Source organism: Primulina eburnea, chromosome 3, assembly GCF_022965805.1.
Source record: "Primulina eburnea isolate SZY01 chromosome 3, ASM2296580v1, whole genome shotgun sequence".
Taxonomy (NCBI): domain Eukaryota; kingdom Viridiplantae; phylum Streptophyta; class Magnoliopsida; order Lamiales; family Gesneriaceae; genus Primulina; species Primulina eburnea.
The window spans coordinates 6,411,382-6,438,445 of NC_133103.1; the positions used below are offsets into that span (position 1 = coordinate 6,411,382).

A 27,064-nucleotide genomic window follows, 5' to 3' on the forward strand; every position below is an offset into this window, starting at 1 on the left:
CTTTGTCGGGCTTACGCTTTATTTTTTGTATTGTTTTGATATAAATTTAAAAAGCCAGCACACAAAATCGCACTTTATGCATTATGTGTTTCGTCTCTTTTTCCACGTTATTTTTGTATTATGTTCAGAAACTCGCGTTCACTATCACCTATAGAAAAAAAAAATGAGAAGAGCACGAAAACTCCAATATAAAATAAATAGTTTTTTTTCTTTATATATTTAATTTCAAATGGAAAATATAAAACTCTTAAAAGCGAAATATATATGAGACAAATATACCCGTAATTTAAAATTTTGTGATTTTAAAATACTGTTTTTGGGTTTTTAATTGACAGGTAAAATAAATTAGAATTTTCCCTTTTATGTATGTATTTGCGATAAATTAGAAATAGAAAAATTATAAAAATTGGGACGAGACTTATAATTTATAATTTTATTTTGGCACTGCATTTATTATAATTTGTTGTCTCATATTTGATAGGATATGGAATGATAGCTCATACATAGCTGCACCACAAATCTGTCAACCAAAATAATTCGAAGGTCGAGATGAAAGTAGGAGTCATATTTTCATTTTGGCCCCAACGAGATAAAGCAAATCTTGGAATTTATTGCACATTTCTCTTTTATTTTTGAAAACGATGATACTTTTAAAATAAAAAAGAAGAGTATATGTTTCTTTCTTTTTAAAAACAATTTTTTTTATATCTCGAGTTGTATAAAAGGCTTATTTTTTTCTCTCGTTCATGTTGTACCAATTGAATTTACAATTTATGTTGTACTTCTTGTTAAAATAATTTACACCCCCTTCAAATTAAGTTAGCAGATGATCTTCAGACATATAATCACAAATAATTGTGGTTAAACTTGATAGAATTACGAGTGAAAACATCCTAAAGTTTTTTAGTGTTTTTTCACTCATGGATACATCTTTAAATTTCTCAATGAGTCATATAATTAATATTCTGCACATTTAAAATATTATTAGACATTGCTTATTAATGAAAATAGTTTTGGTATGTCTCTTGTGAGACGGTATCACATATCTATTTTCATTAGACAAGTCAGTTCGATCCATAACTGAAGTGAAAATAATAGTTTTAGCATAAAAAATAATATTTTTTCATAAATTAGGTTATGTTGAAGATCTGTATTATAAAATCGACATATAAGATTGTATAACATAAATTTTTCGTGAAATAGTTTTATAGGAGTTTTCATACAAGGTAATATGACTAATTCATTGAGAAGCATTATTTTCAAGATTTTACTAAGCTTCCCTCAAAACTTTTGAGATTTAATATACTAAAAATATATACGATGATAAAATATCCAAACTTATTGGATTAGCCCAATTCAACATAAATTACTTCTTGTTTTTAAATTTATAGAATTTCATATTGATGTTGTTCAACCAAAGCATCACCATGAAATATATATTGAATAAGAACAAGTTTGATATGAGATATCCTGAAATGTGCCGAACCGATCAATATGTTTAGCGAAAAAGTAATATTCGAGTTAAACCGAGATGAATATATGCATCACAAAATTGTGATATAAAACGATCTCAAAAGTTTTTGTTTTTCAAGAATATTTAATAATGGACATGCTTAATTTGTTAAGAAGACGGACGGATGCATGCATGCATGCATATAACATACGATGATTGAAACATTATTTGATAATATTTAATATGTTAATTTTTTTAAGAATATAGATCAAAGGAGGCACCGACGATTCGATAACCTACATAGAAACAAATTCCATGAATATTCTGCGACTAAACAATAAATTTTGAGATTGGTTTCTTTGTTCACAATGGATTAGGCGATGTATATTCCACGCATGCATTAATATATTAATTATTATTTTTTAAATGGAAAGCGACATCAAACAACTTGAACAATAATTCATGATCATTAAATTTGGTAATAAAATTATAAATATCAAACCATTTTGTATATAATTATAATTATTTACGAAAAAACTGCATCGAGGATTTATATAACAATTTCATTCCTAATCAGAAATTCGTGGTTACTTTCAATACAATTTAAAAAAAAAATAGCAATTAAAATTGAAATTTGACAAATTAAAAAGAGATAAATATACATTATTAAAATTGTACAGTGTTTTTATTAAAGTTAATTTTTTTTAGAATTAGTTACATATTAATTTTTTTTGTGTCAGAACTTATTTGCACACGATTGTCTTTTTAAAAATTAATTATATATTAGATTTAAAAAATAAAAATTAATCAAGGGTTTGGACCAGTGCATGGTTTGTTGCAGAAGACCGTAAATTTTAAATAAAAAAGATGAGAATGACACGCATTTTCCACGTCATTCAGGATGGCTTTCATATATTTTTCTATTTTATCATGTCAATAATTTACAAATATATTCAATTTTACATGCATATATATGCATTTGGAATGAAATATTTTATTTTATTTGCAAATAAATTCGAAATTGATTAATTTGAAATGAAATCGAAATGATAATGAATGACCAATTACCATATCCTTTCTATCCTTGTAAAAGTCCTTTCAATTTCATGGAAACCTTTTTGCAATAAATGTGACAGCAATATATATATATATATATATATATATATATATATATATATATATATATATAATATAATAGAATATAGAATTGACTAAAAATCAATGGAGGAAATAAGTGCAGGATTTCCGATGTTGGATAGTTAATTAGAGTAATAATAATATAAATAAGACACCAATTAGTAAAGACAAAAAGTTATTATCCCAATAAAGGATGAAGTGAATATTATTTGTAGTATGAGTGAGTCTCATGTCAGACCATCCAAATAAGAGATCCGTCTCACAAATACGACTCGTGAGACCGTCTCACACAAGTTTTTGTCTTGTAGTATTATATTGTATCAAAAAAATTTGTTAAAAAAATTTCTTATTTTAGAATAAAACTACATTCTTAATTGCTAAGCTTTTGTCAAAATTATATTAATTTTTTTTTATTATTTTGACAAGTTGATAGTAATTAAATAATATATATATCCCAATAAAGGATGATTATTTATAGTATTATATTGTATTTTGCTATTTAAAAAGACAAAGAAAAACAGCATTATTATCTCCATTTTTGTTAGCAAAGAAAACAAAATTTTAATATGCAGCAAAGGGAAAAAGTGGAGAAAAAGCTTTAATTGATTGGTGGGAATGTGGGATTAAGAGCAGAAGCATATTTCCATTCATCCTTCCTCTCTCTCTCGCTCCCTACTTCGGTTTCTCTGGCTGAATTTCCTCTATCGTCTCGTTTTTCTTTCAGCAGCCGGAATTTTGACTTGTTGCGGTATATAATCACATTCGCCTCATGCCCTTCAATTATTGAGCTAAAAAAAGATTCCATTTTTCTGGTCTTAGGTTCGTAAAAATTCCGTCTTTTTGAGGTATACGTGATCTTGATGAGTTTAAGGCAGCTGGGTCTTTGAGAATTCTACAGATTTTGGAATAAATTCTCAGTTTCCGAACCTTCGGATCGATTGGTGTATTTAGAAATGATCTTGATTGGTTTTGTTAACGTGGGTCATTGAGAGATTCAGCTAAATTGTTGTGAAAAAAGAAAAACTAGAAAAAGGAGCGGAGAAACTACACATGACAGAGGTTACGGTGGAGATAACTGAAACGGTGTCGGGTTCCAGAGGTTCACGTCGGTTCGGAGATCTCAGAGGGGTCCAATGGCGCGTAGATTTGGGGATTTTACCGTCCTCTCCTCCTTCATCCATCGATGATCTTCGCCGGGTTACTGCCAATTCTCGCAGAAGGTGATTATTTTTTGTTTTTTGTATTTAAGCCGTAAGTTAAGGTTCTGTGTTACTTTCCAGCTTGTTTTTGCTTTTTGTTTTTTTTCATTCGCGGACAGTTCATGAAATCGATGCTTGGATTTGATTTATGACTTAGGTATGCTGCTTTAAGGAGACAACTTCTGGTTGATCCACATGTTCCAAAAGATGGAAGCAGTTCTCCTGATCTTGTCATGGACAATCCCCTTTCACAAAACCCAGGTCCGATTTCATTTTATTCCCTAAAAAACTAAATATTTCGACAACTTAGGGGTGAATTTCCCTTCTATACTCTACATATTATAGAATAGAGTCTTTTTTATTAAATCTCTTGCTGTCTGGCTTTCTATTATTTCTATTTGAAGATTTTCCGTATTCCAACTTCTGCTGTATGATTTTAATCTGACGAGAGTTTATTGCCTGAGCTTTCACAGTCACTCTTGTCAAGAACCTGAGAGTGATTATTAAGGGGTTTCCTTTTTTTTCTTTTTCCCTTGGAACTCAAATTGCCGTATCTCAAGCTATGTTATTGGTCCTGCAGACAGCATGTGGGGTCGCTTTTTCAAAAATGCTGAATTGGAAAGAATGGTCGATCAAGATTTGGCGCGTTTGTATCCTGAAAGAGGCAGCTATTTCCAGACAACTGAATGCCAAGGCATGTTGAGGCGAATGCTGTTGCTTTGGTGCCTTAGACATCCGGAGTATGGTTACAGACAAGGTAGGTAACTTATTGATTTGCATTCTTTGTTTGTATCGAACCTGGAAATTTCTCAATTCTCTATAGGTTGTCGTCTTAAATTTCAAAAGTTTAACTGTTTTTCAACTCTAACGATTTCTCCGTTTTGTTTTCTACAGGAACGCACGAACTACTGGCCCCACTTTTGTATGTTCTTCATGTTGATGCCAAACTTCTCTCAGAAGTGAGAAAAGCTCATGAAGACCACTTTGCTGATAAATTTGATGGCTTTTCATTTCATGAAAATGACTTGACTTATAAGTTTGATTTTAAGAAATTCTCCAAATCCTCAGAAAATTGGAATGGGTTCGAAAAGAATTCTGCAAAATCTAGTAGTCTCAGTGAACTTGATCCAGAGATGCAAACAATTGTGTTATTAACAGACGCCTATGGTGCAGAAGGTGAGCTTGGAATCGTAATATCAGAGAAATTTATGGAACATGACGCCTATTCTATGTTTGATGCCTTAATGAACGGTGCTGGAGGTGCCGTTGCCATGGCCGAGTTTTTCTCTCCTTTACCTTTTAACAGTTCCAATACCGGAATTCCGCCGGTAATTGAAGCTTCTGGTGCACTATATCATTTACTTTCCATTGTTGATTCATCTCTTCATAGTCATCTTGTTGAATTAGGGGTTGAACCCCAATATTTTGCTCTCCGCTGGCTACGGGTGCTGTTTGGACGCGAATTTTCTCTGGAAGACCTTTTGGTGATCTGGGACGAAATCTTTTCCCATGAAAATATCAAGTTTGACAAAGCAACTGACTTTAATGCAGACTCCTATTCTGGAGTCCTCTGTTCGTCTAGGGGCGGATTCATTTCTGCTTTTGCAGTTTCTGTGATACTTAACTTGAGATCTTCATTGCTTGCCACTGAGAATGCTACTGCCTGTCTTCAGCGATTGTTGAATTTTTCGGATACCGTAAATCTTGTGAAGCTCGTAGAAAAGGCAAAAACTTTGCAAGAACTGGCAGTACAATCGAACAATTCAAACTCCCTGATAGTTCATTCTGGATTATATGATTCAAGAAAGTCTACAAACCCCAGGGGTCATAGCCTTTCTCTAGATTCGTCCGCTTCTCCTATAACACCTCTGAATATGGTGCGTGAGAGCTATTGGGAAGAGAGGTGGAGAGTTTTGCACAAGGAAGTGGAACAGAAGCAAGATTCTGTGGTAAAACAAGTTCGAAACCGTAAAAATGGTTGGTCAGAGAAGGTAAGAGTACGCCTGACCCGAACTGAATCTGATCCTTCCCCCACAAAGAAAAACGAAGTATCTAAAATACCGAAGCCATCGGTTAGGAGAAGTTTATTGGAGGATCTGGAGCGGCAGCTTGGTTTAGATGAAGATAAAGAAACCGAAGCTCGTACAAATATGATCCATCATGATCCTGTTGAGGTTAATGGACTCGATGATCTTCATGAAAAGAACTCAAGCAATGACTCGAGTGATAGCAGGAGTGAAGAAACTTCTTCCAATTTTTCGTCTCCACCGAGTCCTACTCATGCAAATAGTGATCAAGGAATCGAATCAGGAAGTAGTGTGCCATCAAACTCATCCATCGTTATTATTAAATCTAATGACTCTGAGTCATGCTGGAATGACCAAGAGTCGCCTCCACTTCCCATTTCTGATCCGCTGGATGCTCTCACTTCTAAGGGTACAGAAAACAAAGATTCCATTGGAAAATATGCACCACGCATGGAGAGAAAGCCTATATCGGGTAAATTCCAATGGTTGTGGAAGTTCGGGAGAACTGCTGGTGAGGGAAGTTCTGAGAAAAAAAGTGCACCCGAAGATGCAAAAACTAGCAACGGTGGAAATAGTGAGAACAATGTAGATGGCTTTTCAACAGCTGATGCATTTGATGGATCTTCTCAAACAAGCAAGGCCGAGACAGTTGATCAGAATGTGATGGTTAGCTTGAGAAATCTTGGCCAATCCATGCTGGAGAACATTCAGGTACAACAATTTATATTACATATAGTGGCATAACCAGAACATTGACGGGGTCGAAACTTAAATTCGAAAAACTTATATTTTCTCAGATTCAAATGAAGTTGTCAAATGCATGTATCTATGACACAGCAGAATTGTCGGTTCTAGAATTTGACATTCCATCAATCTTGAACTTGTTCATATGGATCTTGTAGGTGATCGAATCAATTTTGCCACATGATCATCGTGGTCAAATGGGATCGTTGGATAACTTCTCAAAGAACGGTCTCGTTGGGAAAGGACAAGTGACAGCCATGGCTGCACTGAAAGAGCTTAGAAAAATCAGCAATCTTTTATCTGAGATGTGATTGTGTTATGCATCCATTGATGTTGCCACCGCTTCTCTCTCGAGTAGAGTAGATTAAAAACTGCCCACGATTCCAATTCTTTTTATTTTTTTTTTTGCGTGAACTTCGAATTTTGATTGTATTATAGACAGCCATCCATGTATGTACAAATTCCATCTAATAAGTAAAAAGAATGAGCTTCTGCCATTGTTTTTGTTCCTGCAGCCAAAAATACCCGAGTCGGTTTTTATATAATGCATCATGCTACTAATAATACGGGTTCTCAAGGAAAATAAGAACCAAGCTGGATTTAGAAAATGAATATTATGATAAACTTGGTACTAAACAGTGCTTTATCAAATGCAACTTTTTAAAAGAAAAAATATTTTCTATATTTAAATAAAATAACATTTTTTGTAATTTAATACAGAATATTTGAATCAAAATTTAAAAGCTATTTTCTGTGATTTTCCGGATTCTGACTTTGATGAGAATTTCTCAAAGTACCTAAAGTATTACGTATTCTTACCAAAACAAAAAAAAAAAAAGAAAGAGAAAATGTTACATGAGAATGAAATATATTCAGCAATCATGCAATAAAACACATTTGTATACACGGTTGTTCCGACTGAAGCCAAAGTAAGTTATTTGACCAGCATTTTTGGGCTCTCCATACTTGACCTCCTAATCTACATCGTGAAAGCCAGGGAGAAGTGAAGTAATGAAACCAAACACAACCATTTGTATTTCCTTTACAATCACCCACCAACGGTTAGCAACCTCCCCTTGCCCCGCTTCTACCGCATTCTCATTCTCGATAACCCTATTCCCATCGTTGGCAAGTCGATTCTCATCCTCACCTTCAAGTTGCTCCTCTGCCACGAAGGAATATCATGTCAGAGACAAACTTAAAATCCCCCACATAATATTTCCGAAACATACGCAATCTGTGAATCAAATTTTAAAAGAATCGGCAAAAACGAACTCGTTTTCAAATAGCAATCTTGCATCATATGCTTTTCGAGACTTGAGAAAAACATTGAAAATCAAAATACAAGAAACAAACAATCGAGGGTTTACCTGCCATGCCAGCATTTTCATTTCCATGTGCAGCCCCAGCAGGTATATTGTCTGCCTGCACGCCTGCCCTGGGCTGCTGGGGAGGTGCAGCTGCCCTTCTCATTCCTTGAGAAAGCCACCTAATCACTGGTGCAAGGGCTCCGGTTTGGTAACTGCATTATCGAAGAAAGAAAAAGTAAAGTCTCAAGTTGTAAGACTAGATATTGATTCATAAGCGAGCGACGGATAACGAGCACAAATTCAATATAAAGTACAGAGAAAAAAGTAGATAGATCGTGTATAAATTAAAGAGTACCATAAATTACTCTCAACTACTTACAGGTAAACAAATGAAGCCAAAAATACAAGGAGAGTAAGCCTCTGTCTAGATCCATCTTGGTTAAACAAGAAAATTACTGCTGCCAGCTTCAAAATTAGCAATACATCAATGTGGATGGCAATTTGAAACCTCCGAACAACAACTTGTCTTTGAGGTCCAGCCTCTTGTTGCATTTGCTCCACACCTTGTACTTGCTCTCTGCCCATCTCTCTCGTCTCTGGCAAACTACGTTCCCTGATACAGGCATTTCCAATACAAAAGTGAGGGAAAAAATTGAGTCCACTTCTCTAACTAAATTATCGTTTATAATCGAAATTCAGTTACAAACAAGTTAGACCTAACCAAAGCAGTAGAGACTCAATTTGACATTTGGACAGGATCAGAGGAAGGCCAATGGAATGTTCACTAAAATCCATAACACTCTTTAGCATATGTCTGAATAGTGCTTACTCCGTGTAATGCCACGTTTTACTAAATTAAAGGTCATATCATAGTTATTACAAACAGCACATATAAGATGCAGACTACTGATGCAGAAAAAAGTTCAATAAGTGTGCTAAGGTTAACTTCTCATATTTCTTCTACAACGGGCCAAGAATAAAGGGATTTCTAATTAAAAGGTATGGCTAACTTCAAGTCTGCTGATATGGTAAAGCTTAGGAGACTGCTCCATCACAGCAAACAAAATAAATGACAAACCAGTTAAAATGATGAACAATAATACAAATAACAAATTATGTCGCATCAATTTCTTTTTTTGTAAAGAGAGAGAAAATTATGCAGCAAAATAAAAGACTAAAAGTCATGCCAAAAAAATGAAATACTCACGTAGGGATATTGTATGTAAAGGGGACGAGAGTGTTGGAAGGAAACCCGATGATAGGTTGCATAAATGGAAGAACCGGAACAGCATATAGGCCAGGCCCGCGATTCACCAGCTCCTGATCCTGCTGAGGAGGGAATAACCCTGGGACTAGCGCAGGGAACATTATTGGAAACATTGGAACATTTCCATTTTGAGATTTTAGGCTACCAACGGTTGGTATCTGTGACAGTGACAGGGGATTAAACTGGAAGTTATATATTAAGGAAGATGCACACACGAAGTGCAATTTTTAGTCTTGACTGGACTGGAGAAAATTATTTGAGTAATTTTAATTCAGGCACTCACAAAATAATATTTGGCTTCTGCATTCAAGGTGTAATCACAGATTGCTTCTTGATCGCAAACACAAAATGACAGATGCGGATATCCATGATTGGAGAAAAAGAACATAGTAAATTAGAAATCTCACTATAAAGAACTATGACAGCTTTTGAATTCATTTCTAGGTTCATACAGGATGCAAGAGAAGGTAAGTATGTTTCATATTGTGTAGAACACTTCTTTTGCTTAGGAATTAATTTGATAATTTATTGTGCGTACAACTGCCAGTATCACTTGATAATGATTTCTCTTGTTCATTAAGGCTTTAAGCTATTCAATATTCTTTTATCCCTTGGTATCCATACAAGAAAATCATCAACTTCATAATTTCTATTTACAAGGTTCTTTGACCCAATAGAGGAGGAAGTCAAAAATTCAGTAAGCAATTGCATCTGCAAGGTCTTACAGCTACTCTTCGAAAATGAAGAATGTTATAAACATCAAATCGAACAAACTTCGGATGAAAACAATAATTCCATATCACTTGTCAAAATCCTTTGGACAAGCAATCACTCTTACCCGTCAACATCGTTGTTACTTGAAACTTAGCTCATGGATTTGAAAAGTTCCAAACAAGAAGAGTAGTTATACTTCCCCACTTATGTAAATCACCCATCTTAACTACCCCAGCATCAACCACCTTGAATTTCCTACTCTTTTGGATTACAAGACTGAGCAGGTTTGAACACGTTCTTGCATTATCCAAGATTCACAATGCAGCTGGGGACATTAATTTCACTCAACGAGATAACACTTATGATTCACTCGAAGTAACCGCATCCTTTTCCCGCAACAGTTTCAGATCTACAACACGAAGTTGTACTTATAAGGAAATCATAAGTATATCTTATACTCGCAATTTCCCAGATAAACACAAAACATACAATAACTGAAACAATATTTGATGAACTAAACACGTATTTCTTAAAATTTAGATCTTCGCTTTCCCCGTTAAAAAATATTTTCACATCAACTCAAAACTATGTTTCATGGATTCCTTAGTAATCTAAGATTTCAAGTAGACATTATTTTGACCTCCCACTGCACATACTTTTCACTTCCTTCTCGTACATGTACCACCGTCCTGGCTTCCAAAAAGATTAATAATTTTAAAATCCAATGTAAAAAAAAGTAAAATCTTTGATCCCCCACTCCCTCAGGTCCCACGATTATGATCTCGTCAAAGGAAAAGATAAGCGAATGGAATTCTACAAACAAACATTTCGACACGTATGCCAAGAAAACCCCCCACCGGAGCACAACAAATGCATCCACCGACAAGCTTCACACAGAAAAATACACACCAAGATGTATAACAATTGCAGCTCAAAAAGGAGGAATAACCTCACCTGGGTTTTCTTGTCGGCGGAGTCTTGATCGGAAGACGGCGTTGAAGACTGGGATTCGTGCCCTTCCGCCATGGCAAATTCCGGACTGTGGATTCGACGAGGCTTAATCATTTATTTGTTATTTGTTTTGTTATTATATTATATTATTTGGTTTTCAAGGCCTCTGTGTCACAGCCAATAGAAGTTTGCCAGTTGCCACATGTGAAATTCATCATCTAGAGGACATTACCCATATAATTTATGATTTAAAAAAATGGATTTTTTTTTATATTATCATTTCAAAAAAATTAGTGATAGTTTAATATATTAAAATCAAAATATTTTATTTTACAAAAATTTATACAAACAACACTTTGAGAACAAAGTGATGAACCTGGATAGTATTCCACTTAATCAATCAAATTAAAAATAGAGTTGAGACGACTCTAAACAAAATGTGGCAATCCACAACTTTATATCCATTTGTTTGATTTATTATTAGTAATGTCTTTATCACCCTAAGAAATGCATGCTCAATAAATTGATCTTTTCAAGTGTATATCTTGACATTTTTTTAATAAATTGACAACCTTAGGTGTATTTGAAAATACAATTAAAAATATCATTTTTTTTAAAAATAAATAGTTGACCAAGATTTAAAAACAAAATTCCTATCACGAAATCATTTACTTCTATTACTCCAAGCTAGCTATTTGTGAAACTAAAGTTCCTGCATATTTGTCCAAAACAGACAATATATTCAATTTTTTAAAAAAATTATTTCAAGATTTCTTAGCATAAGTTTCAGTTTTAATTCATTTTTTACCTTCCAAAAGCTATTCTACTACTTTTATGTAATATGTTTTTTTGAGTGAAAATAAAAATAAAAATGGAGGATTATTTCAAATTCATACTGCCCAACTTATGGAAGTAAGAAACACAAGCCTCTCTTTAAATTACAAATTTACAAGCCCAAAATTTCAAGAAATACAAGTCCAGTAACACAAACGGCTGATTCAAGAAATCCACTTTCTCACAAATGGAGAAACTCAACCTAAAGATTCTAGACTTAGAGAATACGAAAGAAGCGAACCTTGTGTCAACATTGGAAACTCAAAGGTCCTGGCAAGATCCAACGTTCTGCAGAAACCATAAAAATCGGCTAGAAGTTCTGTCTACACGGATAAGAAATATCTGACTCAATTGCATATCGAAAACACATAGATCCTTTAACAGTTCTTGTCAAATATAGACCTGTTTTCCAGCTCTTTTGTAAATATCAAGAGCCCTCACTGCATCTTGTTTAGGCATTTCAAAAAACTGCATTATATTTAAATTCTGTCACTAAACCAAACTTTTGATCCAGCAACATTATCTTTTAAGCATTGTTTGAGACTATACAGTCTCAAGAAGATTTATGATTCCATAGTTGATGGCTCGATAAATTTTAAAGCTCTCTTTCAAAACCAATGCAAGGGCGTACTGGATGGGAAAGTTGCGGCTGACTGCTCGTCCCGGCTGATTTTTTTTTTTAACAAGACTAAATATCAAATATAACATAAACGAAACAAAATGATGCTAAACAGTCACCAACTGGTCATCCGAATCAATTCGGGGAAGTATTAAAGGTTACCTGACAACCAACAAGTCGATACAGAAGCTGTTGCAATGCTGGTAGCTTCCTCAACAGTTCTTTAGCACTCAAGATCTGTGTTTTATTATTTGCCTGATGTAATTAAAAACATAGGATTTTAAGAATCTAAACCGAACATTAAAATCGAAAAATTTAACAATTTGTAACCACACCTTGGATCCTCCAACTAATGATTTTGCTACTTAATCTGATTCGATATCACAGTTCAAGGTTTGAAAACATTCTAGTCTTTCTTCAAGAAAGAGGCCATATGTTCGGATCCAGGCCGAGCAATCCCAAGTTGAATCAGATCAAAAAAAAGTTTTACGGTACTATGAATCGGAAGTACTTTTCGGGAGGCTTGTTTTTCGTATGGTTGCACTGTCAAGAAAATGAATTTTTACCTAAAGCACTTGAGCCATCTCTGAAACTGGAAACTTCAAACAAAGGTCCACTTTGTGAGTAGCACGATACTTCTTCTCTGAAGCTAGGATCTGCCAAACGATCAAAGTTTTTACAGCCACATGAAACTTACTCGGTTGTTATCATGTGAATAGAATTAACTCACAGATAAACTAAAATATCAGAATCATATGCTTAGGTGTTTTCACAATATTGCCTTTTGTTTCATTTCTTGATAACATTATTGAATGGTAGGAAACAAATAGGCATACAGATTCAACATTAAACTAACCAAAATTCATAGGAAAATTAAGTTCTGTTTTGGTATATTATAGACACGAAATCGAAAACAAAATAAGGCAGAAAACAAGATGAAATGTAGTCTTACAATTCAGTTAGCATTTGGGACAATCTTTTTGAAAGTGCATGAATGCAATAGGCAACATCTGCTCCTGGACGTGAGACTGACAGATCCTGCTGCAAAGATATCTGAAATAAATTAACAAGTAATCAATCAGAAATCCCATATTTTCGCAGAAATTTTCAAATTTGTACAAAGGAAAAATAATAATATAACCTCAAACCCAAAGGGATTCTTACATGAATCTTGTCTTAATTTTCATGTTATGAAACCAAATATAGAACCTAAAATAAACAGTGCTGCACTCACTTCTAACATATTGTTCCTTTGTAGGACGTTCAACGTGATTCATGGCTTTGACAATCGAAGTATCGAAATCCTTGACATATAAACGATCAAGAAACCCAATGAATCCAAGATATAATCGTGTTTCATGCATGTGCTCGTGTAGACGAATATGTTTCGTGTTTGCGAAACATACCTTGAAATCACTATTGACCTTGGCAAGGCCGACCTTCGTGGAGTCCTTGAGCGTCCCATAAGCTTTTCGATAGCTTTCCGTTGGTAAAAATGTAGCAAATGAACATCAAAGGCTGATCAAATCTGTGATGATCAACAGAAGAAGAGGAGAGATCAAGAGAGAGGAGGGGGCTCGATTTGTTCTTCCTCTCTTCTTCTTTAAACCACGTTATATTTTCAGGTGAAACATTAGCAAAAAGCCAAGAGCTCCTTTGTTTGTTTGTTTATTTCTCTATTTTGGTAATTTGCAATGCATATCGTTTGTTAGTTACTGGAGGTTAGCCATGCCAATAATTCGAAAGTTCCATCATATGTGAGGGTTCGGTTTTTTTTTTTAAACCTTGCACAAGTGAAGTGACAAAGTACCCTGGGAAATATGGGTAACTAAGGAAAATACAAGGGTAAATTAGTCATTGAGTTGGAAGGGGTCATGTGCAATATGTAGTTCTTGCAACATTGGTCGGAAGCTTGGGCAATTTTGTCAAATTTATCAGCTTACGATAAGCGGACAATTGCATGGAAATCTATTCCAAAAAGACTTCCCCACATCTTCTTAAAGTTAAGATATCGTTGTGCTTTTTCCGTCGCAAAAGACTTATTAGCGCGGGCGAACGTTGTTCCGTCTCACTGTCGTTAAGTATAAAGTAGTCCCTCGCTAATATTACCGATGGCGTTGTTAGCATTTAGCCACACAAAATTAAGCATTTTTTTTTTTTTTTTTTTTGATGGTCAAAATTAAGCATTTTTAATAAGCTGTATGCATTCTTTTTTCGAGAAGGCGTAATATAAATGATTTTAAAAATAATAAATGGTTCTTGTTTTTCCTTCTGCTTTGCAATGTGACAGCAATGCCTAAGTACACCACAGTCGATGTTTGAATTTTATTAATATTAAAAAAGAATCTATTTACGGAAAAATAATGTTTTTATTTCTTTGGCTCTCTGTAAATTTGATATATTAATCCAATTTAAGTATATGTAAATATATAGTATGAAAACTATTTATACATTATATTTAAATTATTCATGTATCACCGGGCCTTTTTGTAACTACGGAAAACTAGATAATGTGTCCAAATGTTTATCAATAAGAATCAATTTTATAAGAATATCATACTAAAATACGTGTGTACAAATGACATTCAACTAAACGAAAACAAAAATCTTGTGATACTATTTAACCAGATTACACGTTTTCGAATAAAGAATCACATAGGCGCAAACACGTCAGTTAACAAACACAATCCTTGTAGCAAAATACGAGGTTTTGATAATGGAAAGGAGAAATATTTGGAAGTCTCTGCATTTGGAGATCTCATTCAAATTTGAACACAGAAAGCCGCAACAAAAAGAGATTTAACGCACAAGTGCATTCAGTGATCACTACAAAACTTTCAAGCATTTATTGGGGTAATCTTCCGAACTCGATATCATTTGAGCTCAGGTATAATAGAGAAATGAACTGAAATGAAAGTACCGTCAACAACAGGGTTCTCATACGTCCAACAGCAGCCTACGAGGATCCTCCACAACGTCTTTAATTCTTCTCAAAAAGAACACTGCCTCTCTCCCATCAATAAGCCGGTGGTCATATGTCAGCGCAATGTACATCATTGGTCTTGGTACAATGTTACCTCCAACAACCATGGGACGGTTCACTATTGAGTGCATTCCGAGGATTGCAGACTGCAATTTCAAAACAAATACGGTTTGGATGATCATAAAAGTGTCTAGAGATGAGTGAAACAAGCCTATCAGCCAACCAAAACAGGAAGCTTGAATTAGGAACAAACCTGAGGAGGATTGATGATGGGAGTACTTAAAAGGCTTCCATAGACGCCACCATTGGAAATTGTAAATGTGCCCCCAGCCATTTCATCTATTGAGATGGTGCCATCATTGGCCTTCTTCCCAAGAGTGTTAATTGCCTTCTCGACTTCAGCGAAATCCATTCTTTCGGCATTGCGGAGAACGGGAACAACAAGACCCTATGGAGATCTAGAGTTAGTTAATTAGCTAAGAAGCATTTTTATCTTAGATGGGTACCAGCAAATATATGGGTGTGAGTTATGTTGTTGCTGAGGAAACCATCCTCCATTTTGCGGTCGATCAAGTAGATGGATTCGCTATTTGTCTTACATATTTGATCTTGTTTTCTAAAATGTTAAAAGATCTTGTTTTCTAAAAAGTTAAATCGTATTTCTCTTCTGAAATATGAATTTTCCCTCTGGTGACCTAGGCCAACTTCAGAAGGCAAGAAACAACCTATGAACCATTTCTTCTTATCACGTGTTAAACGTCACAAAAACAAAATTCTAAAATCTTGCCTTTGGGGTACCAACAGCAATACTGATATCGACATAGTCTCTATAAATTATATCATCGCCATCAATAACGGCATTCACTATCGGCTGCTTCTGCAAGGCACTGATAGCTGCCTGAAACCCATAGAGAGCAAAGTCATTTCTAAGTATGTATAGTGAAAATTGAACAAGACTACGAGATATTAACATACTTTCACAAATCCTGACATCAATCCCAGCTTTACTCCATGTTTCTCAAGAAAAGTGTCTTTGTAATCGGAACGAAGTTTCATCAAATTACTCCTGTTACAAGAAAATAAGGAAGCAGAAAATGTCATATATTTGATCATCCAGTGTTAAGAACATGCAACCTCCTCACTGGCTACCAAGTAACAGAGCAACTAAGATTCTTACTAATTGATATTATAAAAGGATTAACACTCAAGACACATTGATGGCATTTGATGAAATAACAGGCAAGACATTTCCCAAACGTAATTCAGGAACATAAGATCAAATAGAAGTCTTGATCAGTTATCTTGCATTAATTGTCTCAACAGTTTAGCTGAACAATAAAGGGTTGTATTGACAATTGAAGTTAAGATATCAACATAAACACCAACTTTCGCAAGCATTTAGAAACTCCAAACCCAATCATGGAAAACCTAACGCCTGAACAAATTATAACACACAAAAGAAACAAATATTTTAGGAGTGTCTCCATCCAATCACACAAACTTTTTTTCAAACATGCACACACACAAACGCTCCACATACCTCCCACTGTCCAAGAACCAACCATGAGCAAAGATACAAATTTATTCTGTAAAATATACTCTATTTGGTCGTTTTAGGTTGTATAACTGCCAGGTTGGAATACTCCAACCCCAGCAAAGTGAGAATTATTTCAAACATGACTAACCTATTGAAATAGAAATCTTGAATATCAGATGCATCCCAATTGGCTCTTTAACAGAAAAGTTCAAAACAAACGATAACATAGAAGCAAATAAACTAAAACCCTAACAACAGCACATAATTTACATGTCAACTTCATTGAATGTTGTCAACAACGCAAATGTGTTCTGGGAATCTTTCAATCGTGTGGCAACCCGTTTTCTTAGCCTTGTCATAGGAACCTGTCATCAGAGAGGATTCAAGAGTTATACTCCCAAAATATTTCATGAGAATATGATTATAAAACTGTTGAAGAGCATCAATATCTTTAGATAAAAAATTGAAACTCACTCGTCTTTCCCTTTCTTTAGGGGGTAGCTGGAGTTCCATCGCTGAGGCTTTGGAAGGTGGTGGAGAACTTCCTTTAGGCTTTTCTAATACAGGCTTTGTCTCCACTTTGGGCTTTGGTTCCTCTTTGGGCGTTGGCTCCTCCTTTTTATCTTTGGCAGGAGATGGTGGTGGAGCAGCTTTGTCAGCTGGCTTATCATCAGAAGGTGCTACGTGTGTTGCACCTTCAGCAGATTTTGATATAATTGCAATCTTGGTGCCAGGTTCCACAGTATCTCCTTCCTTAGCTATGAACTATAGAAATATGAAGAAAAATAAATATCAACAACAGTATCATATCCAAGGAGATAAAGTATTGGTCCAAAGTCAAAGAAGTTATACCTTTTGGATCACACCTGCTTCAGGACTACTGACATCAATTGTGACCTGGGAAGGCAAAAAATAAAGAGAACTGTTAGCCACATGGTCCCATGAAAACTTCCAACGTCAAAAAGATACTTCAATTAGATGCTGTAAATAAATGCCACATAAATTTGCAACACGTTCCATTTTTTACTAATAAGTAAATGATGACGATTATTCATACTTTCAGGATTGGTTTTAACAGAAGCTGCTGGCAGCAAAAGTCTGAAACCAATTCTTTGTAACAAGTACCTTGTCTGTTTCGACCTGAGCAATGGGCTCATCAACTTCTACTCTGTCCCCAGGTTCTGCACAAAACACCATTCAGCGTGTGCTTGGCCATCATATCATAATTCCAGGTGAAAAGAAATTTGCCACACAAAGGGGAGACATACTTTTTAAGAATGTTGCTAATGTGCCATCAGTTATCGATTCACCCATGTACGGGACAACAGCATCAACAAGATCTCCTCCTGTTCAAGTATAGACAAGAGAACAGTTTAAAAGCAAGATGAAGGGAAGAATAGCTTTCCTGCTCGTAGATACATTCATCCCAAATTCCACTATGGAGTAGCTGTATCCCACTTACGGGTTCCAAAATTATAGTACACCCATTTCACTGTATATAACGAGAATAAAAGATAGCACAACTTCAGGAAGTATAGCGAGTCTATGTCGGCACAAATGCAACTTTACGTACCATTAGCATTCATCCTAATGTTTTGCACATTAGATTAAAAGTGAGTTCATTACTATAAAGTATAAACATCGTATGGTGGTTTCAGAATTTTACAAAAGACATATTTAAATATGATAAGAAAACACTGTCCTGCTTTTGCATTTCTTTAAGTAACAACTGAACTCGAAGATAAGAAAATGCAAATAGTCCTCTGAATATCAGAAAAATAAAAAACCAGGACACATCCCCACAAGATTAGCTAGCTCGGCATTTCATGTCAGCAGTCTTTCCTGTACCTAAAGCCATTAGAATATTAATTTGAAGCAAATACATCAACTGGTCAAAGCAAAACTATGAAATACTCTATAAACTCTAAACATCAATCCATTCATTTCCCACTTATGGCTTGGAAAGTGACCTTCTTAAGCCATAATGAAGAGTCGAGTATAATTTTAAATCAAATTCTGATAATATTCTATCTCTAGTAAGAGTTCAAAATGGTGTTATTCATCATCATTCCAATTCTTTTAATTGGTTTTGCTACACTAATCTGACGAAACTTTTACAGTCACAAAGCAAAATCCAATCCCAATAATTATAGTAAAATTAAATACAAAGATCACATTTAAGCAGTAACTGGAATGCTACCAAGGTTGTCCAAGTCCCAACCTAACAATTTATTACCAATTCTAAAAAGTATGCAGGAGAATAGAAATACTGATGCTCAAGAGAATTTATACCACCGTTTGAACAGAACGGCCTGCTCCAGATTTGCAAGGTGACAGGTTGCTGAAGACAGCTAACAGCTTCCCTGCAAAGTATACAAAGCATAAAATTTATTAGCTAAATTTTTTCGACCAATTGCTTATCTTTCTTCAGTCTGTTGCCGACCCAAATAGACAAGAGGGAATGAGGGTTTGATATTAATTCTCATGACAGAAGAAAGTAGATGGCAGCAATAATGTCATTTGGCAGCCGGTGCCCTGTGACCACCAGATACCATGGTAGGTTTAGTTGATATCTATTACTATATATTAAACTTGAGCACCCCATAACAACCGTTGGTATGTTTGGTGAACCAAATTTCAGATTTCCACAAAAGTCCCTACCACATCTACCATATTCACACAAAATATCCTTCCCCATCCCATAAAAAATGGGGAAAAACTACCTCCCTCATCCCACAAAGTTCCTCTCACCCCAAATTTCATGGAAACCTTCATCGAAAATCTATTTATGAGACAATTTTTCATAGCCCGTTTGGTTTTGTTAGAAAAGTTAGAATTTGCATGACTTGGGTTCTTTATGAGGTGAACCTGAAATTTGTTAATTAGCGATGTGTGCATAGGTGCATGCAACAATAGCCTTGCTTTCTGCTCTTGGGATATTTTTTTCGACTTCTTATCTTTCTATTATTTTTATTTGTTTGTATTTGTATACCACATTAATCATGTCATCCAAATTTACGAACAATTGGGTAATCATTATTATGTGTGACGATGTCATTTTAATATTTTAGAACAAAACGTTTTGGTTCGATCTTTTCATACTAAACACTAATGATTAATTGTGAATGCTTGGGGTGATGTATGAGCTTTATAATATGGCAGCAAAGAGAAATGATTGGATTATTTTAACTTTTTCGGAATTTGGTTAGTGTTTGGAGTAGCTTTCAGAACAACTTTTATTTACTCTTAAAATCAATTTTTATAATTTCAAAAACTAAAAATTCAACTTTATCAGCATTGCAAATAAAATGAACGAACATGTTTGGTTTATCGTGGATACTTTATAAATAATTATGTCACTGCGATATTTACTGACTAATGTTTTCAATCAATTGATTTTTAACCAATGAGGAAGAATACATGAGTTTGGATGTTAGCGTATATATGTTTGCTAATGAGAGATCAATATTCATAATGATGCATGAAGAGGGAGGTAAGTCCAATTTATTTTATTCATTTTATAGGATATTATAACTAAGATATTAAACCAAGAATTATACCATGTGCAACATGTAATAATCATATATTATATTGTACAAATGCAACACATGTGCCACAGCCATCAATTGTATATTAAAGCTCCATTATCAGCCATAACTAAACTGGTTGCTGGTCAAACTATTTTCAGAATCATAAAATAGTACCATACACTGAGAACATATGAAGCAAGTGTGAGAACACAATTCCAATAGCCAAATTTTAAATCATGCTACAATAACTACAAAATGTTACCTGAACAAGGAAATAACCATGGAAAATTATACAAAAAACATTAAATATATATCACTAACCTTTTTGAAGTCAAATTAATTATGTGTCCTGTGACGAAATACAAATTAATAGAAATCATCAAATTTGATCAGAGTTATTGATAGAAATAATCAAATCTGATCAGAGTTATAGTTTGACCTATATATGCACGTACCAGCCAAAGGGAGGCAAGAATAACTTTGAACATGGCCAACTCCCCTCTCGAAATATACGACCTATTCACATGCTCATAACAAAAGCGAAATTGAGTGGATCACCAAAATCAATCTGATTAGTTTCATCGAAACTATAATAGCACAATTCAACAATCTATATCACTCCAATATACTACATTGTTGTAGTAGCACATGAATCATGATCACCCTTAACAAAATATCATCTCATAGAGCTGCTATGAATGAAATAGCCATTGAAAATAAAGATACATAAATACATCAATATCACTGCACATCACCAATCACTACAAGTCTACGACACAAAACCATAAAACTAGGATATTCTGTAACGAAAAAAATTGTTCGGATGAAACATGATTTAACCAATCAAAAGTATATAACATGAAAGATGAACTAAAATTGAATATCTAAGTGAGACTACAACAAATAGAATCAAATATCTCATCCCATCAGCATCGTCAACATAAACCAATTGAAAACATGAAAAGAGAACTTCACCATCACCATTTCACACACTCAATCACTCATCAATCATTTATACTTTCATATCAATACACATGCCAGAGAAATTACCTCCTCTGAGAGAGCGGAGCAAGTTCTTGATGTAAAAGCAGCCAGCCTAAGTTTACCCAACGACACCCCAAAAACCTGTTCCAAAAGCAACCGAGACATGTTACAGCAATACACACACGTATAACAATCCATACACAAGTAAAACATGAGGAAAGTACCTGAGTAGACGAGGCACCTGACGCGGCTTTCCGCCTTAAAACACCCAACATCACGCTTCTGACTTTTACCACCTAAAAACCCCTAATTAATCAAAACCCACAACGAAACAGGGAAAAAATGAAAAACAAGCAAATCAAAGAAAGTATGTGAAAAATGCTAAACGGATCTCGGAGGCAAGGCTTACCAAAAATGAAAAAAAAATCGAGAGGCTTGATTGACTAACAGAGGTAGGGTTTCGAGAAATGCGATGTGGAAGCTAGAAGAAAAGTCTGGATTTGGGGGGGGTAGAAGTACCTGGAAAAGCAATAGTCCTCCCAGATGTGTGAGATCTTCGCGAATAAAGGAATCAACTGCACGCCTCCTTCATTCTATTATTACCTTCAATACTATCAAGTCATCGGAAAAAACTATAAAATAAACTTGATTTTTGATATTTTTTTAAAAAATAGTTCATCAGAATTATTTTTAAAAAAAAAATCCACAAGTCATCTCTATAAAATAGAATTATATTTAAATATTTTTTTAAAAAATATTTAAATATATTATGCAAATTGGAATGTAATGGTTAATCTTATGACTAAGATATGTATCATACATCCAAGTGATAAAAGATTTTGACAACATAATATGAATATGACTCGTTTTTTAGATCGAACTGAGTAACACGATCTTTTTATTCTTTGGTTTGAGAATTGATTTTATAATATTCAATCCGAATCTGTGTAACATTACATCATGTTGGTGGATTGAAGCCTTCATTTGTGGCATGTTCTTCGACTTTTTGCGAGTTTCATTGATGTGTAAATAAAATGTAGTGAATCTTTAAATTTTTTATTTAATTCTTATTATAAATATAGTTAAAAAAAGGATAATAAAACAATATTATTAATATAATTTATCTAAAACGTCTAATAAATTAAATTCGATAACTTTGGATATGATCAAGACGAGTGTAGCTTTAGATTTAAACAAATCGGGGCTAGTATACGTCTACATTCTTACGCATGAACAATGTTGGGTTTTACTTAGGGGTGTAAACGAACCGAACACGTTCACGAACTTTTGAGCCGGTTCGAATTCAAAATTTTCGAATTCGAGCCGAACTCGAACATGTTCGAATATTTTTCTAATCGAATTCGAGCTAAAATTATATTGTTCGATTATTCGCGAACCTTAACATTATATTTAAAAAAAATAAAATATTATTAAGTACATATATATATATATATATATATAATGTTATTAAGTCGAATCGAATTCGAACTCGAACCTCAATTCGAATCGAGTTCGAATCGAAAATAATAAAAATTCGAGTTTCGAATCGAGCTTCGAATATGTTTTTCGGATTCGAGCTCGAATACTGAAAATTTCTTAAAATTCGATTCAATTCGTTTACATTCCTAGACTTTTACCATATCAAATTTATTCACATCCCTAAGCTATTTCAAAATAATGAATTACACAAGGAACATGTCACTTAGGAGTCATGGCTATTACATTTTTTTTATTTTTAATTCACCGTTTTTATTTTAATAATAAACATGTAATCTACAATGGAAAATTCAGTATTTTCTATTATTATCATTTTTAATAATATTAGTATTTTTATCATTATTATTGCATGATCTGACAATATTTTTTTTAAATGAACAAATTTTCAAATATATCAAGTGGGTGAAGTCAAACAAGTATCGAGTCGCATTTGGCAACAAATATTGGGATTGGGCTGTTGAGGCTGCTGGGCTTAAACTTGTTCCAATCATGATCATCCTAACATATAATTCCATGCATTATTATTATTATTATTATTATTATTATTATTATGACGTGTGAACTCATCATATACACTGAATAAATTCTCGAACTAACACAATAACCTACAAATCATGTTAGTCAACTAAACCATACTAGGCAGAGCATGTGTGACAAGTTTGGTAGAGAAAATATTGATAAAACAATCGAACTTATGATCAATGGTCAATTATTCACATGTTCTATCAACCCAGACACTCACTTGGGGCATGTACATGCGTTCGTTGTGAAACCGATGAAAGGATTATGAATGTTGATGATAACAAATTTCAAAAAAAAAAAAACTTATTTCTCTTGCACCATTGAAAATGTGAGATTGTACCAAAAATGATGTAGCTCAATTTTTGGAATTCATGAAAATCAATCAAATAATCTTTTTTATAACATCAGTTATAGAATCGACGGTTTGCTACTCGAAAATATGTAATATTTATTGCTGCTAATCAATGTACTTGCGCAAGTAAATGGTTGGAATTTTTACGATTTTTACGAAATTCAGGTCATTGAGAAAAATTAAAGGATCAGAAGCTTTAGATATCTTAGGTTGATCAATTGCATTAGCTTTTTAAATTACTCAAATACCAAAAATGAAATTGAAAAATGTATTATTACTGGAAGTACTTATACGAGTGATCCACTCTGGTTGTTGGCAAAAAATTGTATAAGACGGTCTCGTGAGTCGTATTTTGTGAGACATATATCTTATTTGGGTCATCCATGAAAATATTACTTTTTATGCTAAGAGTATTATTTTTTATTGTGAATATTGGTATGGTTGACCCGTCTCACTAATAAAGATTCGTGAGACCGTATCGTAAGAGACCTATTCCTGGTTGTTGATTACTTTAAGTTAGGGGTGTCAACTCGGACGAGTCGGGTCGGTGCATAGTACTATTTAAAAACTGTTCAACCCGAACACGATCCGAACCCTATCCAACCAAAAACTCCCAACTCGAACACGAACCGATTAATCCGATCAACCCGACTAACCCGATTTTTTTAAAAATAATTTAATTTAAATAAAAAATAACAAAGTATCTCTTATATATATGATTTAAAAAATCATAGATGATTTTATCAATTTTTTCGAGCATGTCATCCGCGAGCAAATTCATGTTGTTCACATGATTTAAGTTGAGTTGTTCACATGAACTCTTACCATTAGTTAGTTCATCTGTCACCAATTCACCCTCCAAGATTTTATTCATCTTTTGTGATTTGAAGAGATTCCTTGATTCATTGACTACTCTCTTGTCCAAATATCTGTCATGTGTCACCATTTTCCTCTCCCTTTCAACAGCAGAAAAGTTCAAAAAATTTTGCATTCTCTCCAAATAGACCTCGGGAGAAGGCCAAAAGGTTGCATTGTTTTCATCTCTTTTGTGTATCACGATTGCCGCGTCGATTCCACATAGGATTGACAATTCTTTCACTTTTTTCAACAACCCTTCTGGCCTATTCTTGTAAACTTTATTCCTCTGTTTCTCATCGGGGATCTTCTCGTGTTTGATTATTTTCTTCGGCATTTTTTAGTAGAGTTATGATATATGTTGTTTATGTGATTTTTCACTTAGTTAAATGTCCATATTTATAATTAGAATCAGATTATTAAAACTAAGTGATGTGTGTTTTGCATAAAATATATGCATGTTGATATGTGGTAATATATGAGTTTTTTTTTTAATCCCGTTACTCGAATAATTATGTAGATGTTAAATTTAATGTAGCACGACATAATCGAGATAAAATAATATGAATATTAACCGCGATAAAAAGATTACTCATTTTCAGCCTATACACACAGAAATAATTGTGGAATATGTTTTTGATAAAATATAACTCTCTTTGAAATGTGTTCAAAGTTTATTAAAATATTTTCAAAATTTTGAACAATTTAATGTATATGGAAATTTCAAACCTAATGAGTAAGGAATTGCCAACATATGGTGAAGTCAACCTGACAAAGTAACTAAATATTCGTAATATATAGAAAAATATTTACGATTTATGCTATTATAAGATTTTTAAAATTACATATAGGAAAATACCAGGTTTTGTACATAATATGGAAGGATCAGAATACGAATAGTATACATATTATTTTAATTATAATAAAATTTAATTTGACCGCAAAAGTTAATGTATATTAGTTTTCACAAAATAAATATATTTTTTTTACTGGAATTTTATTTTACTTGTTATTAAGCTGATTTTTCGGAGTAAGTTTTTTTTTTATAAAAAAATCCAAGTGATGTATATAATAATAATAATAATAATAATAATAATAATAATAATAATAATAATAATAATAATAATAATAATAATAATAATAATAATAATAAACAACAAGTTTTCATATGCATCTATATATCATTGGTTAATCAAATAATTATGACCATGAAAACTAAACAACTAGAATTTTGATCGATTAGAGGACAAAAAATCTGCACAAGTTCTCTCACAAATTCATATTTTTTTCTTCAACTCAAGTATGAAAATAATTAAATGTTACAAAGATACAATAAGTGTAAAATAAAAATGTAGACTTGAACATTCATAATTCATTCGGTACCCACCAAACTACCTAGATTTTTTTATGTATCGATAAATAAGAACGAATTTTATAGATAGTTTAGATGTTTCATTACAAAAGTTTCCATCGATCATCCTGATTAAACCCGTCAAACTATCGACATCCCGAGCTCAAACACCATCATCTAGTGATTGATGAATCTCGTCTTGTTCCAGCTGATTCGAGACATGCAGTAGTCACCATATAAAAGTGCAGCCACTTTTGTTTGCTAGTAGACTTAATGAAGATGGTTCTTGACTCATCAATATTTACCCTATGATCTAAATACTTTCCCCAAAAGTAAGATTAATTTCAAGAAGTTTTGCTGTCTCTTTCAAAGATTTCCGATCCGCCGGCGAAGAAGGCCAAAAGGCTACCTTGATTTTCACAATTAGTACTGCTCCATTTCCGTATAGAAATAATAAATCATTTGGACTATATTATTAGGCTGCTTTAATTTTGGTGCGAATTTTTTCCCATGTTTAATAATCACATCATTTGGAGTTTTCCTACTTAATAATTACATTGAATTCAGAATAAATTTTGGCTGAATATGTAATTTTCTAGTTCGTTAGATCCAAGGGTACTGGTTGATGAATTAATAAAACCATTTAAATCATACAGTTCGATCGGATTCACGAGATCATTGTCATGTTGGTGTAGATGATTCAACGAAAGGTACATTATTCATATATATGATCAACTCGACTTGATTAATATGGGATATATGAACTTGTTAGAAGATTATATTCTTGAAAATACTTTTGCTAATGAGGATCTTACAATCGACTGATCGAGTTAACATTAGAAAACAAACCCAAATTATATTGTTTTGAAATGCCACCACTTGAAGATTTAACGAGCTGGAGAAATATTACATGGTTGGATGCAGATCAAATGATGCCATTAGTACGTTGAAGAAGCTTTATAAATAATTTAATTATAATGAACACCTTGGTGCAAGTAATAACGAATTCAATATATAGGTTCCGATCGAAAAAATAGTCATATAACTTGGCCTATTTCGATTTTTGGTCTTAGTCCAAAAATTTGAATTTTTTTTTTTACTTTACTCATTTTTATCTAGAATGTTGACGCGGTCGAAACCATGTCCTCTAAATTTTCAATTTTTGGATTTTTATCATTAAGTTGTCAAAACTGAGTAT

General features: G+C 33.6%; 4 protein-coding genes and 1 long non-coding RNA gene across 14 annotated transcripts; 1 reads left to right on the forward strand and 4 right to left on the reverse strand.

Annotated features, from left to right (window-relative positions):
• The first annotated feature begins 3,129 nt into the window (after positions 1 to 3,129).
• On the forward strand, positions 3,130 to 7,057 carry LOC140825794 (uncharacterized). The gene is made up of 5 exons (XM_073187756.1): positions 3,130 to 3,810; positions 3,947 to 4,050; positions 4,370 to 4,546; positions 4,684 to 6,527; positions 6,719 to 7,057. Exons 1-5 carry the CDS (start codon positions 3,641 to 3,643, stop codon positions 6,869 to 6,871), a joined length of 2,448 nt encoding a protein of 815 aa, XP_073043857.1. The 5' UTR covers positions 3,130 to 3,640; the 3' UTR covers positions 6,872 to 7,057.
• On the reverse strand, positions 6,925 to 10,984 carry LOC140825795 (uncharacterized). Of its 4 annotated transcripts, XM_073187760.1 has the most exons (7): positions 10,806 to 10,946; positions 9,976 to 10,260; positions 9,078 to 9,295; positions 8,250 to 8,483; positions 7,931 to 8,082; positions 7,617 to 7,725; positions 6,925 to 7,069 (listed from the first exon to the last, which is right to left on the reverse strand). In XM_073187760.1, the coding sequence occupies exons 3-7, from the start codon at positions 9,248 to 9,250 to the stop codon at positions 6,925 to 6,927; spliced, it is 813 nt and encodes a 270-aa protein (XP_073043861.1). In that variant the 5' UTR covers positions 9,251 to 9,295; positions 9,976 to 10,260; positions 10,806 to 10,946. The 4 variants fall into 4 exon arrangements, with proteins under 4 accessions (XP_073043861.1, XP_073043858.1, XP_073043859.1 ...); XM_073187757.1 differs by lacking the exon at positions 9,976 to 10,260 and having other exon boundaries at positions 10,806 to 10,984; XM_073187758.1 differs by lacking the exons at positions 9,976 to 10,260; positions 10,806 to 10,946 and adding an exon at positions 9,421 to 9,969.
• Positions 10,985 to 11,845: 861 nt separating this feature from the next.
• LOC140828122 (uncharacterized) lies at positions 11,846 to 13,302 on the reverse strand. 4 transcript variants are annotated; one of them, XR_012117123.1, is made up of 5 exons: positions 12,822 to 13,302; positions 12,418 to 12,510; positions 12,186 to 12,302; positions 12,039 to 12,104; positions 11,846 to 11,955 (listed from the first exon to the last, which is right to left on the reverse strand). It is a non-coding gene; the product is annotated as an uncharacterized lncRNA (long non-coding RNA). The 4 variants fall into 4 exon arrangements; XR_012117124.1 differs by lacking the exon at positions 12,822 to 13,302 and adding an exon at positions 12,591 to 12,736 and having other exon boundaries at positions 11,853 to 11,959; XR_012117122.1 differs by having other exon boundaries at positions 11,854 to 11,959.
• A 1,643-nt stretch (positions 13,303 to 14,945) lies between these two features.
• Positions 14,946 to 21,906, reverse strand: LOC140825796 (dihydrolipoyllysine-residue succinyltransferase component of 2-oxoglutarate dehydrogenase complex 1, mitochondrial-like). 4 transcript variants are annotated; one of them, XM_073187761.1, is made up of 15 exons: positions 21,809 to 21,906; positions 21,514 to 21,585; positions 21,356 to 21,430; positions 20,761 to 20,821; positions 20,627 to 20,654; positions 19,068 to 19,138; positions 18,044 to 18,121; positions 17,901 to 17,956; positions 17,628 to 17,672; positions 17,250 to 17,540; positions 17,046 to 17,140; positions 16,214 to 16,304; positions 16,026 to 16,136; positions 15,492 to 15,686; positions 14,946 to 15,384 (listed from the first exon to the last, which is right to left on the reverse strand). In XM_073187761.1, exons 2-15 carry the CDS (start codon positions 21,562 to 21,564, stop codon positions 15,193 to 15,195), a joined length of 1,440 nt encoding a protein of 479 aa, XP_073043862.1. In that variant the 5' UTR covers positions 21,565 to 21,585; positions 21,809 to 21,906; the 3' UTR covers positions 14,946 to 15,192. The 4 variants fall into 4 exon arrangements, with proteins under 4 accessions (XP_073043862.1, XP_073043863.1, XP_073043864.1 ...); XM_073187762.1 differs by having other exon boundaries at positions 21,699 to 21,873; XM_073187763.1 differs by having other exon boundaries at positions 21,514 to 21,595; positions 21,699 to 21,873.
• A 1,859-nt stretch (positions 21,907 to 23,765) lies between these two features.
• On the reverse strand, positions 23,766 to 24,852 carry LOC140828688 (agamous-like MADS-box protein AGL80). The gene is made up of 2 exons (XM_073191612.1): positions 24,486 to 24,852; positions 23,766 to 23,887 (listed from the first exon to the last, which is right to left on the reverse strand). Exons 1-2 carry the CDS (start codon positions 24,850 to 24,852, stop codon positions 23,766 to 23,768), a joined length of 489 nt encoding a protein of 162 aa, XP_073047713.1.
• Positions 24,853 to 27,064: the final 2,212 nt, after the last annotated feature.